The sequence below is a fragment of the Myxine glutinosa genome, chromosome 3 (assembly GCF_964187855.1).
Source record: "Myxine glutinosa chromosome 3, kmMyxGlut1.1, whole genome shotgun sequence".
NCBI lineage: Eukaryota > Metazoa > Chordata > Myxini > Myxiniformes > Myxinidae > Myxine > Myxine glutinosa.
In genome coordinates, this window is record NC_136263.1 from 38479072 (window position 1) to 38493425 (window position 14354).

At 47.0% G+C, this 14354-nt stretch overlaps 1 protein-coding gene across 6 annotated transcripts in view; it reads right to left on the reverse strand.

The window, feature by feature from the left end:
- KIF11 (kinesin family member 11) overlaps positions 1-14354 on the reverse strand; it is a 211824-nt gene that overhangs the window by 88535 nt on the left and 108935 nt on the right. For all 6 annotated transcript variants that reach the window (XM_078773905.1, XM_078773908.1, XM_078773907.1 and 3 more), the window contains exons 15-16: positions 6754-6961; positions 6465-6637 (exon numbers count right to left, since the gene is read on the reverse strand). In XM_078773905.1, coding sequence (XP_078630031.1) covers positions 6465-6637; positions 6754-6961 — 381 coding nt within the window. The remainder of the gene's footprint in view (positions 1-6464; positions 6638-6753; positions 6962-14354) is intronic.

Sequence of the window (14354 nt, forward strand, 5' to 3'; positions counted from 1 at the left end):
CTTTAATTCCATCTGGGTCGACAACGATTTGTCCCACTTCATCCTTCAAGCAGCTCACCCCCATCACATCACACCTCTCTTTCGCTATCTGCTTTGCAATCCTGAATACTGCTTTCTGACCCTCTTCCGAATCCAAGCGTTCTACGAACATTTTCCTACATGCCTCCTGCGCCTTTGCTACCTCTTTTTTGCAGCCTTCCTGGCTGCCTCATAACTTTCATGCTCTGCTGTTTCTGCTCCCGTACCCTTCGCCTTCTGCCACTCCTTGAACTTCTTCCTCTTCTCGTCAATCCTCTTTCCAACTTCATCATCCCACCACCATGTTTCTGAGTGCCTCGGTGGTCTTTTTGTCCATCCACATACCTCACCAACGGCTCCCAACAGACTAGCTTTCATTGACATCCAACCACTTTCAAGCTCAACCACATCATCCTCGACCCTACTCAGCCTCTCTTTTAATGCCTCCCTTACTGTCACCTCTTTCAACCTCCACACCTTCATTCTCGGTTGGTACTTCACCCGCCGAGCTCTCCTCGCACCTTTCACCCTTACGTCGCAGACAACCAAGTGGTGCTGTGAAACAGCCTCCTCCCCCGGGATCACCTTTGTGTCTCGGAGGTGCCCCCTATCTCGCCTACGCACCATCAGGTAGTCAACGGTTGTCGTCGACCCACCTGACGTGTATGTAACAAACTTATTATCCTCTTTCTGGAACTGAGTATTACAAATCAACAAATCAGCTCCATCAGCAAACTCCAAAATCCTTTCACCTTCTCCATTTCTCACACCATATCTGTAACCCCCATGAACTCCATCAAAACCATCCATACTCCTTCCCACATGTCCATTTAGGTCTCCTCCTACCACAACAACTTCCTCATCTTTCACGTTTTCCATCAACTTCTCTATCGCACACCAGAACTTGTCCTTCTCTTCATCGTTCCGACCAACCTGCGGAGCATATCCCGAGATGACGTTCACCAAGAGCTTTCCAATCATCATTTTCACCATCATCAACCTATCACTCACTCTAGTCACACTCACCACACTGTCTACAAACTCCTCAGAAAACAGGACACCAACACCATTCACGCCCTCCAGGCACCCTTGCCACACAAACTTGTATTTCTGTCCCTGCCTACTCTTCACCATTCTCACACCACTTCCCTTCCATCTCATCTCTTGCACACAACATATGTCCACTCTTCTTCTGTATGACTGGGACAGGAAGTTTAAAAGTGGAGTGTCCAGTGTGGCAGACGCTGCTTGCTCAGGCTGGCCTCACACAGCTGACACCAGAAATGGTTGCAGGAGTTGAGTGCGTGTTAAGGGAAAACCGTTGCATTACGCTGGATGAAGCTGTTTCCGAATTGAACATTAGCCATGGTTCAGCACACCATATCATTCACAACGTGCTGGGGTTCCGCAAAGTGTGTGCAAGGTGGGTGCCTGGACAACTCACACCCGAACTGAAAGAACTGCAAGTGGACGCATGTGAAGAACTTCTGCGACGTTACGAAACAGAAGGCGACGTTTTCTTATAGCGCGTAGTGACTGGGGATGAAAGCTGGGTCCACTACTTTGAGCTAGAAACGAAGAGGGCAAGCAAATAGTGGCGCCATTCAACTTCACCGAAGTCCTAAAAATTCCGCACACAGCCATTCGCTGGAAAAGGGATGCTGACGCTCTGGGATAGCCGAGGCCCACTTGTAGAGCATTACATGCCCAGAGGGGCCACAGTCACCAGTGCATCATAATGTGACCTCCTTAAAAAATAATCTGAAACAAGCAATCAGATCAAAACATCATGGACTACTCACTACCTCTGTTTTGCTGCAGCATGACGATGCTCGGCTCCATACTGCCCGCACTACAGCTGCAACAATCGAGGACCTGCATTTTGAGTGTCTTCCTCATCCACCCAACTCGCCAGACCTCACCCCTTCAGATTACCACATCTTTGGGCCACTTAGAGGCGCTTGGTGGAACCACTTTTCGATCTGACGAAGAGGTCCAAGAGGTTGTGCACGATTGGCTACACAGGCAGCCAATTTTTTTTTTTTTTTCTAGGGGAATCCAGGCATTAGTAAAACGCTGGAAAAAAGGCATTGGACGCAATGGAGATCATGTTGAAAAATAACAGTTATTACACACGTACATGCAATAAATAAGTTACTTATTGACTGCCCCTCGTATATATGGCCCGATTATACAACGGACAGTCAGGTCCCACCAATCGGAATGTGAGACCACAGTTCCCATTTTCTGGCCAGTCACCTATTTTTCCCAGCAACTGTAGTTTCTTGATGCCATCGGAACTCGGAACAGAGGTCATATTGTCGCGTTCCCGGAGTGAACACCCCTGGGGACGGATTAGCCGATCGAACTTAAACTCCGAGGGGTTCAATCCAATGGCAGTGTGAATACGCATGGGGGAGGAGGGCAGCGAAGGGAAGCGAAGCTCTTACCTTCGCTGACCCCACTGGACGTCTTTGAACCTGGATAATCAACTCAAACCAAACATGGAATTAAAATGTACAATACAAAACAGGTTTAATGAAAAGAAATGCCAGGGAACATGAAATGCACAGTAAAGCAAGATTCCTAAATGGAGCACCCCACACAGAGTCTAAAACAACAAAAGGGGAAATATAAAAGAACGAAAGTTTTAAAATGTCTTGTTTTTATATCTATTAAAAAAACGAAATGTCTTTTAGTAGTTGGCTCTGAGCCGCTCTTGAACCCCATCGGAAATCGTCACAGGCCCCACGTCTCCGCGCGGGGAAAAACACAGGCCCTGGGCGCGCAATCCATGCGTGGGAAAACACACAGGCCCTGGGTGCGCAATCCGCACGCGGGAAACACAAGCCCTGGGCGCGCAGTTTGCTCACTCCAGCCTCCATGCGCGAACCGAACAGGAAGAGGTCTCTCCCTGTCGTCTGCTCCAAACAGCACCGCGGTCTCTCCGGTTCACTCGGCACGGCCCTCAGCAGTCACGAAGCTACGGGCCAAGCGCACCAGAATCCACAAGCCGCGACCGCCCCTCCTCATGATCGCTGAAACCCAAAGCCAGGGGTTATTAAATGCCGACTCCAATGTCCCTGGCGCAAGAGGAGTAAATGTCCACGTCTGCTCGCCACCAAAGCCAGGACCCAAGAGGACAACTGTGACTGCACAGCACCAATGTCCCAACGCAAGAGTGTATACACTGTGTCTGCTCGTAATGACTGTACCCACGCAAGGGGGAAATATGCGACAGTTCCCTTCCAACGTCCCTCGCGCAAAGGCGATAATGAATGCCACTGCTCGTGATGAAATCCCCACGCAAGAGGACAAAATGTCAGGACAAGTCTTTTAGTCCCAAGGCCCTGATGTCATCCGACGATCCTCGTGCGTGCTCCGAACAGCTCGCTCGACAATACCAGACCAATCACTGCTCTTCGGGACGTGGCCACACGGACCTGCCTGCTTGATGTTGCGATGTGGCACCTGGAGGCGCCAGCGTTATTGTTCAATGTCCTGTTCCGGTTGGTTTTATTTAATGTTTATTTTAGATGTGGAGTGCATGGCGGGTGTGGTGTGTCATAAGGAACAAGGGGAAAAAGTACAAAGGCGATTTACAGACAGGGAATCTACCATTACTCCCTAAGTACTTACTCCCTAAGGCTCTTCTGATCATGTGCTTGTTAAAGTGGACATCTCTCTGACCATTCTCAGAGAGTCTCCTCAGCATCGACGAGTCTGGCATTTCACTCAGGCCAACTGGCACGGTCTTCAAGCAGCCATCAATCATCTGGACTGGTCTCCCATCTCTACCGCCTCTGACATCAACTCATCCTGGGAATTCTTCCAAAGTAAACTGCTCTCTCTCATGCACAGATTTATCCCATCTCGTCTTCAGTTGTCATACCCTTCCTCCCGTCCATGGTACACGGAATCTTGTGGTGAGGCTGTTGCCCAGAAACAACTTGCCTTCGTCTCCTGGAAAGCAAATCCAACGGAAGGAAATCTCATTTCCTTTCACAAAGCCCGAAATAAGTGTGTGTCCACCCTCAGGAGAGCCAGGAAACAATATCTCTCCGTTCTCAGGACAGAACTCTCTTATCTGTCTCCCTCTTCCAAATCCTGGTGGCGTCTGGTCAAATCTGTTTCTGGTGTTTGTTCCCCCTCCATCCCCTCCCTCACCTCAAACAGCCACACGGCCGACTCCGCGCGTGAAAAAGCTGAATGCCTCAACTCTGTGTTTGCCTCTAAATCTTGTGTCCCAAACCCATCCCTCTCTGTACCCACCGTACCCAGCTGCTCCTGGACTCTGTGTCCTTTCCTCCTGACAAGGTGGAAACGTTTCTGTCAACCCTCGACTCTGATTCTGCAACTGGACCTGACGGCATCAGCCCACAGGTCCTAAAATCTTGTTCTTCCGCTCTTTCACTCCCTCTCTCTGTTCTCTTCACACTCTCTTTTGCTCAAGGTCATCTGCCATCTGCTTGGAAATCTGCCAACATCACCGCTTTGCACAAAAAAGGTGCAAAAACAGATCCCAGCAACTACAGACCAATCAGCCTTCTCTCAATTATCAGTAAAGTCATGGAATCCATCATTGCTTCAGATATGAAATCTTTCCTCTTCTCCAATGGCTTGATCTCTGATCATCAATTTGGTTTCAGACCTGGTCACTCTACTCTGGACATGCTGCTTCTGCTTTCTCAGCAATGGATGGAGGTCCTCAATGCCAAACAGGAAATTAGAGCTGTCTCCCTTGACATATCACGTGCCTTCGATACGGTCTGGCACCCCGCTCTGCTCACCAAGCTCTCCTCTGTTGGTATCCATGGAAATCTCCACGCATGGCTGGCGGACTTCCTCTCTAGTCAGTCAACGTGTGGCCCTGAATGGGTTTCTCTCATCTCCTCTTCCTGTTCAGGCTGGAGTTCCCCAAGGCAGTGTTCTGGGCCCTGTGCTTTTTCTGGTCTTCATCAATGATCTCTCTGACTCTTGAAAATCTTCTCTATCTCTTTGCTGATGACTCTACTCTCTGTCGCTCCATTCTTCATCCCTCAGATCGGCAATCTGCAGCCTCCTCACTCTCTGCAGACCTGGACAAAATCACAGACTGGGCAAACAAGTGGACATGTCTTTCAATCCTGACAAATCTCACACTCTTACGATGTCTCTCCGAAAAGACCGACTGGACAACCCTCCCATCTACTTTCTGAATAATCCTCTCCAAGAAGTTCTGTCACTCAAGCTTTTGGGTCTCACTATCTGCCATGATCTTTCCTGGGAAAACCACATTTCAAATCTGGCCTCCAAAGCCAGTCGCCGACTGGGCATCCTCCGTCGTGCGAAGTCCTTCCTTGGCACACCTGAGCTCCTCACCACGTACAAGGCTTTCATCCGCAGCTCAATGGAATACTGCTCTCCCCTCTGGGCTGGTGCTCCTGCCTCACACCTAGCTCGTCTTCACGCTGTTGAAAGCAAAGCATTCAGAATCATTGGAATCTCCCACGATGAAGCTAACTCCAAGGGCCTCTCACTCACTCACCGCAGGCAGGTTGGTGGTCTTTCTGTCTTCTACCAACTCCTCTCTGGCCTTGCCCCCCCCCCCCCCCCCCCAGCTCTCTCTGGGCTCTTGTCCTGCAAATATTCCTGCAGGTCGCACAAGATCTGCCTGCAACCCTCTTATGGTTAAACTGCCAAAATCAAGACTCTCTGCTCACCTTCACTCCTTCATTCCTCTTTTTCTCCCGCCTCTGGAACAAACTCCCTCACTCTCTTCAATCCCACTCCACCCTCCACATCTTTAAAACAGCTGTTCACCACCATCTCTTATCTTCCCCCATCCAAAACCTTGATCTTTTCTATCCCCGATAATTTCACCCCAATTCCACTTTTTGAAATACCAACTTCTGTCCTGGAAGTCCTTGGTGTCCTTGTGTTTTATACTAATTCCCCCCCCCCCCCCCCTTCCCATGCCTCCTCCCCCCAAGCCCTCTCCCTCCCACACATCTCCCTGCTCTTAAATGTTGTGTCCTCTCAAGTGTTTGTGTGCTTCCCATTCTCTTGTCTTCCGCTCCCTCTTTTTATATATTTTGTTTGTCTGGTTGATTTGTTTGTGAAGTTAATGTCAACTCTTTCACGAGCCTCGATTCAGTATACAAAAAAAAAAACAAACAAAAAAAACAACCCCACTCCTCGTCATGGGGACAAAGATACACTCTTACACGACATCCGGTCTAAACGGATCCCTACTTACGGTACATGGGGGTTCTTCTTCTTCAGGACAGTCAGACCTATACAATCAGACCTATACAATTCTACCTGGACCAAGGTATTTCATTGCCTACCCCCCTCCCCACCCACACATAAACGTAACAATATTTATGGCTCAAAAACTTCTAAAAGAGAAAAAGACTCCTCAAAGACTCATGGACAAACACGACAAATCTAACAATAAAACTCACCACACTGGATGAAAGTTTCCGACGAGTCTCGGGGCATAAATCACGCAGGTCAGCAAGTTCCAGTGTGCAGGTCTCCAATTCTGTCTTCAGAACCTCCTTCAACTTGGCAACATAGCCTAATAGGCCACCAATGGAGGCTTGGGAGAGGTTTGCACTCTTCTCCTCAATCTGACCTGCACAACATACCAAATTGCTTCAAGTCTCATCAGGCTGAACATGGCAGCACACAAAGTCAATGCCCCACTTGGACACACTCTAAAGGATTTTGTTGGACTACCTCAGTACTTACCAAGTGCAGCACCACATTTTGCAAGCACGGTTTTGTCATGTTCTCGCCAATGCGCGAGTTGCAGCTTGGATTCATCAAAGTGAGTGCACAAAGATTCTTCCAGGCGCTTCTTTACCATCCGGTTATTTTGGTCAACATCTTTTGTGCGATCCAGCTTACTGTGCAAACTGTCCACGTCTAGCGTGCTCACCTCTGCTGTGTTCAGCAACTGCATGGCACAGCGAGAAGATCACATGTACTTACTACAACATGTACTTACTGCAGCAAGCCGTCTTAAATGTTTCATCAGATAGGAGGGCCACAGTAAAGAGGCAGCAGTTTGTGACCTTCACTGATGGAAAAAAAACTGATCCCTGGTGTTGGGCTAGCGGCTAGGGTGCCGGCTTAGGATCCTAGGATCCTGGGTTCGAATCCCGGTCGATCGCTGAATTAACGCCAGGGGGGTTGACTCAGCCTGTCATCCTTCCGAGGTCGGCTAATTGAGTACCAGTTCACTGGTAATTCCCTGTTTGTCGTTAAAGGCGGCAAAAAGGGTTGGTGTCAGGAAGGGCATCCGGCCATAAAACATTGCTTCAAAAAAGGGGACCAAAAAACAACAACAACCACGGTTCCCGAAAAAGGCCAACCCCTGCTTGCGGGGAAAAATGGCCTCTAAAGGTGGTTTTTTTTACTGATGGAAAAAAAAAAATTCCCCTGCTTGTCGTAAAAGGCGACAAAAAGGGTTGGCGGCAGGAAGGGCATCCGGCCGTAAAACACTGCTTTAAAAAGGGGACCGAAAAACAACAACAACCACGGTCCCCGAAAAAGGCCAACCCCCGCTTTGCGGGGAAAAAATGGCCTCTAAATGTGGTTATTATATATTATACTGATGGAAAATACTTCAAGCAATTTGGAAAATTTTGAAAACATTCCAAATTAAACAATTTTTTTATATCCCAAACTATGAGTTCATGTATCAAACAATGGCTCAGACAAACATCGTGCGTGGACCCTCTATGTACGTGTACCAGAAATGGCAGAAATTTGTTCCAAAGTTGCTTTCCTGGCACTAACCAAAAAAGGAATACAACATTAAATACAAGGTGAACAAGAAAGAGCAATCGGAGATTGCAGACCCTCGCCAGGACGTGTTTTCAGTGTTTTAAGGCTTTTGTGTGAAAACAAATATGGCGGCCAAACCACGTGACCGATAACGTAGTCGTTATTTTTTCTCTCCACCGATTTATCCCGAGATGATGCTCAATAAATTTCATCTTGATCGGATGAAGTTTTGTACTTGTCAAATTATGACGTCATATTGGAGGCACCTATGACATCATTAATATATGTTATTCCACATGGAGAGCTCTTTCCAATGAGCCATGTCTCAATTTTTTGTATGCAGCGCTTTCAGAGATAGAGGTGCAAAGTTTTTCGGTTTTTCCAAGATGGCGGCCATACCGCGTGATGTAGGACGTCATAATTATAATTTAAAAATTACACAGGTGGACTTGCACCTTTGGTGAAAATTTCCTGTCAATCGGACCAACGGTTGCAGAGAAAATCATATTTCTTCTGTGTGGACAAACAGACAAACAAACAAAGACAGACAAACAAACAAACAAACAAACAGACAAACTGGAGTGATCAATATACATACTTGCAAATGTTTTTTTTGTTTTTTTGCCAAGTAACAAATGGACTCAAATGCAATACCCTCTCTTCAGGTGAGCATGAAAAGAAGTTAAATTGCACAAGTATATTCAAAAAGGAGAAAAGCTCTAATTACAGTCAGGCATAAAATAAACATGGATGGGTAAGTTATAACGAGATATCTGGCACCAACCAATGCTTTTTAAGGTTCTTAATAAAATAGTTCAGGCCTACACTACCAGTCAAAAGTTTAGGTACACCCAACATAATGTTTAATGTGCAAAATGAACATAAGATGTGAACAAAACTCTTAACTCTTCAATGCATCTTTCTTGTGTGAAACGTAGGTTTAAAGCAATTTTTGGAAATAGGTCGAAAAGTGCAAAACTAAGTCAAACTGAAACACCAAGTTAATGTTATTAATGTTTCAACTCGGGAGGAAAAACTGTTTTCAAATACTCTGCCCTGTGTGGAATTAATGTTTGTGCTTAGTTTCTTAATCACGTGCAATGTCTATTATTGCCAGGCATTGCAAAAAATGTTTACAGAAAGGCCGGCAATACAATCTAATGAGTGCTTTTGTGGTTCACATTGCATGAACACGGGTGCCAAAGCTCAGCTAACGCCAGAAAAAAAGACGGGCAATTGTATCTTATGTTCATTTTGTTCACATCATATGTTCATTTTGCACATTAAACAGTAAAACATCAAAAAACAGTAAAATATTGTTGCGGTTTTAGAACCCACACTTGTAAATATGACATCACTTGTAAATATGACATTAAAGGTTAAAGGTAGCACCCCTAGTTAGTCCACAAGCAACACGTAGGCCACCATAGGACTTCAGTTATTTCATTAGTATGTGTTTTAGATAAGGCCGTGTTTCCAATAGTTGAATCTGCATTGCGTCGATCAAATAAGAGTAGGTCCCAATTCCGTTCATTTTGCGACCTCCCTCTCCAAGCGACGCCATTACACGCCCCTACAGTCGGTGCCTCATGACCCCTCCCAATTCTGTTACGAGCCTTTGTTAGCGCTCGCTCAAACGACGCCATAAGCCATGCGGTTAGGCCCGAGGAAAAAGGGGGCGGAACGCCAAGTAGAAGGTGTGGCCTGTCAACCAGCCGTCAAAGGCGTGGCCGGTAAGCCCTCACCAGCCAACCAGGGCTGAGGTGAGATCGCTGGCAGGCATGGCTTTTTGGCACGCGGAGCGATCATTGCTCGCGTTATATAATCACGAACGCAAAGCCCTTTCACGGACTTGGTCGGGAGAGTGCATTGCAAAGGGACTACTTGTCGGGAGTGCTGGTTGCTTCAAAAGACTGATACGGAGCGCACATTTGGAAGAGGACTCACTCGCTGGCGCTTATAAGAGAACTTGGAGAGGGTGCGTTCAGCACAACCGTACAAATATTACGTACGCAGGGCACCAGCCTCCCCCCCCACTATATATAAGGTCCGGTCGTGTTCCAATATACGCGGAGCTGCCTGCCGGGTTTCGCCGCTGGACTGGAGCCTGGACCCCATCACCGGACCCTCTACCTGACCATCCACCAGCTACAATCCCGGTGTGAGCGTGTCTGTTTGTCCTGGGGTATTAAGTAAGACTACCATAAGACTGCCCTGTGTGTTGCTTCTTCCTCTTCCTCTCTTGAAAATCCCTTTCTTTTCCTCTTTTCTTTTCTTGTACATAATTAATAAATTACTTGTTCTTCCTGGTTTTCCTTTTATCCGATCGCATTCGTCCTTTCTCTCATTGGGTAAACGTGGCACGATTGAGACCGCTAGAATCGGGTTTAGTCTCTTTGTTAATAGCTCGGATCGCGGATTGCTATCCGCTCGGCATTTTCCATCACATCCGTGGTTCGAGCGGGAGTTATTCCCTCGTTTCCGGCTGGCATTAGTACTTAGGTAGCAGCGAACCCCTAGGCCTAGCAAACCCTACCTAACGCCGCGCCGGGAAGGACGTTATAACTTCCAGGACTCGGGACGGCCAGCTAAAAAGACAAGGGGATTAACCGCCCCCACCCCCCCTTGATAAGGGGAGCGCCGACCCCTGAGATCCGTAACAATATTAAACAATAAAATATTGGGTGTACCTTTGACCAGTAGTGCAAGTTCGAACTGTCTACAACATTGATGGGTAGAGCATCCCACAGACGAGGGCGTTTGATATAAAGCATTTGTTGAAGAGCACTGATGAATACATTTAACATTATGGACATGTGTTGGATTAACATTAACAAAGTTATCAAAAGCAATGTAAAATATGTTGTGCAAAACATTTAGGACAATGTTGTTGTTGTTGTTGTCTTGTGTGCAGCCTGTAGCTGCTGGTTGCATCATTTCTCTGGAAGCACGTTTCTGCCACTGATGCAGTGCCCCAATTATGAGTGAGCTGGTACTCAATTTGTAGACCCCTGAAGGATAACAGGCTGAGTCAATCCCCCTGGCGTTAATTCAACTATCGACGGTGATTCAAACTCAGGATCCTAGGATTCCAAGCCAGCACCCTAACAGTTAAGCCAACACCAGGCTATTTAGGACAATAACAACAAAAATACTTAAACCTGTTAGTCAAGAATGACAGACCGAGCTGGGAGCAACGGAGGGAATAATCAATATTGTCACCACCCTGATTCGGTATACGTCTCCTTGGGAAACAGAGACGCGATTGGGTAAATCTCCTCTGAAGTCCCTCCAGAGGATTTCAGGGAGAGTACTCAAGGATGGGTCGAAAAGAGCAAAGCAAAACGAAAAGGTTAATGATTGTGTGAGCATCTTGACAATCAACAAGTCTTCTGATAAACCCAGTCATTCTGGTTGCTTTTGAGACAAGAAACAGTTGGGTACCTTCATCCAGGCAGATTTGAAATGGGATGTTATGTACACATCAGTTCCATTGTTAAAAGAGCTAACAGGCGTTTACGCACGATTCGGAGGTTAAAATACCATTCCCTCCCAAGCAAAGGTGTGTGTCTGTCTGTCTGTCTATCAGTCTGTCTGTGTGTGTCAGTGTGTGTGTGTCTGTCTGTCAATGTGTGTGTCTGTCAATGTGTGTGTCTGTCAGTGTGTGTGTGTGTGTGTGTGTGTGTGTCTGTCTGTGTCAGTGTGTGTGTCTGTCTGTGTCAGTGTGTGTGTCTGTCTGTGTCAGTGTGTGTGTCTGTCTGTGTCAGTGTGTGTGTCTGTCTGTGTCAGTGTGTGTGTCTGTCTGTGTCAGTGTGTGTGTCTGTCTGTGTCAGTGTGTCTGTCTGTCTGTCAGTGTCTGTCTGTCTGTGTCTGTCTGTCCGTCAGTGTCTGTCTGTCCGTCAGTGTCTGTCTGTCTGTCAGTGTCTGTCTGTCTGTCTGTGCAAGTGTGTGTGTCTGTCTGTGTCCGTGCGTGTGTCTGTGCCTGCGTGTGTGTGTGCGTCTCAGTGTGCGTGTGTGTCTCAGTGTGTGTGTGTCTCAGTGTGCGTGTGTGTGTGCGTGTCTCAGTGTGCGCGTGTCAGTGTGTGTGTGTCTCAGTGTGTGTGTGTCTCAGTGTGTGTGTGTCTCAGTGTGTGTGTCTCAGTGTGTGTGTGTCTCAGTGTGTGTGTGTCTCAGTGTGGTGTGTGTCTCAGTGTGTGTGTGTGTGTGTCTCAGTGGGTGTGTGTGTGTGTGTGCATGTGTGTGTGTGCGCATGTGTGTGTGTGTGTGTGTGTGTCTGTGTCAGTGTGTGTCAGTGTGTGTCAGTGTGTGTCAGTGTGTGTGTGTGTGTGTGTGCGTGCATGCGTGTGTGTGCGTGTGTGTGCGTGTGTGCGTGCGTGTGCGTGTGTGTGTCTTGTTACGGATTCGTCACTCCTGTTGTTGTGGTTCTCATCCACTGTAAACATTTTTGGTTGCATGTACTATTATTGTTCTCGTTTAGGTGAAATAGAGATAACTGTTTTCGAAAGATAAAAAAAGTTAGTGTTTTAAAAGAAACCGGAAACCGGATCGGGAACCGGACGAAGAAGAAGAGGAAGAAGAAGAGGAGGAAAAGGAGGCGGAGCGAGTGAGGTCGGAGAAGGCGCCGAGCTGCGTTTACGTTTTGAGCAAACGCTGGCGAACGGGGGTCACGAGTGAACTTTGGGTTTCCTGGGAAAGGGATTCCTGCGACAGAGTTGTTATTGCTGTGACAGATAAACCTGTGTGACAGGTTTTGCGGTTGATTCCGAAGAGAATCATTGGAGTGCCGTGACGTCTCGAGAACGGACCGTTGGCCATTTTGCCTCGCGCCTGATTTCGCATCGCTCCAGGTTTTTCACCTCGCTTCAACCATTTCACCGCATCCAGACGTTAACCTGGTGTGTGTGTAACGTGGATTTTGAGTGTGAATTTGCGGTTCGCCGATTGGGAGCCGTTGAACGTCCATACCCGAAGGTGTGATTTCCCAGCCGCCTCTTGAGGACACTTTTGCCCATCTTTGGCAGTGTGACTGTCAACCAAGCGGGATTCTGGTCTCGATACAACATCGTTCTGACGATCACTAGAGCATGAATCGACTTTGGCTTGAAGCCGGGACAGATACATTGGGAATGTTCTTTTCGCTCACTTGGAGCACAGTTAGTTATATTGTACGAAACTGATGGTACCATCATAGGAATGATATATTGGTTGTGCAATTGATTAATATTATTGTTGTACTGTTATTCTTGTGACCTTAATAATGTGACCTTAATACAATACTTGTTTGTTGGTAACAATTGGTGTGGTTTCACCATTGATCTTTGACACAGAATAACACATCTTTCTGCCGTGACTCCTCTCGGGGCTCGGAGGTACACCGTGACCGGGGTTTGGGGAGGAGCACGTAACAGAAATTGGGGCCTCGTCCGGGATAGAATTCCCTAACATTCCCAAAATTCCCAAATTTGGAATTTTCTAGCTTTCCCAAAATTCCCAAATTTGGAATTTTCTAGCATTCCCAAATTTTTGAAAAAATTCGATTTTTTTTTTTTTGGGTGAAGGTTAACAGGTGCTAACTGATAGTCACCATGGTGTTTGACGCAGAAAAGTTTGCGGCGTCCCCTAATGAGGCACAGTTTCAGGCGTTAAAAAGATCAGAACTCATGATATTGGCCAAATATTTTAACTTGGAGGTCCGAGTTAGTATGAAGAAAGCAGAGATTCAGACATTGGTGGTGGAGTCTTTCGTGGGACAAGGAACATGGGAGGAGGTAGCCTTGGATTGGTTACCCGAGGAAAAAGGAAATGTGGAGCTCCGGAAAATGGAGATGCAACTGCAGAGCCAGGAAAGGTTAAAATAGTTGGAATGGAAAGCCGAGGAAAGAAGAGCAAAGGAAAGAGCAGAACAGGAACGAGAACTCGAGGCAAGAGGAGCAGAGGAAAGAGCAGAGGAAAGGAGAGCCGAAAGGGAGTTAAAGGAACGTGACATGGAGTATCAGAAGGAACTTAAACTCAAGGAGCTGGAATTACTGGGAGAACGGAGAGAAGTAGTATCCATGCCGGCTAGTTCGACAACTAGTGAGAACTCTTGGGATGTTGAGAGGCATGTGAGGCTGCTTCCACCCTTCAATGAAAAGGAGGTAGCCAAGTTTTTTTTTACATTTTGAGAAGGTGGCTCAAATGCTAAAATGGCCTGTGGGGTCCTGGACTATGTTAGTGCAAAGTGTTCTGGTGGGTAAAGCTCAAGATATATTTTCGGCTCTACCGATCGACCAATGTGCAGATTATGAGATAGTGAAGAAAGCCATTCTCAAAGCCTATGAATTGGTCCCTGAAGCTTACCGACAAAAATTCAGGAATGCCAGGAAGAGGGAGAGTGAGACCCATGTGGAGTTTGCCAGAATGAAGGAAACCATGTTTGATAGGTGGTGCGACTCGAAGGAGATTGGGAAAGACTTCAACCTGTTACGACAATTGATCTTGGTGGAGGAATTCAAACAGTGTGTCCACGTAGACATTAAAGTACATCTGGATGAGAAGAAAGTACCAGAGTTGTATGAGGC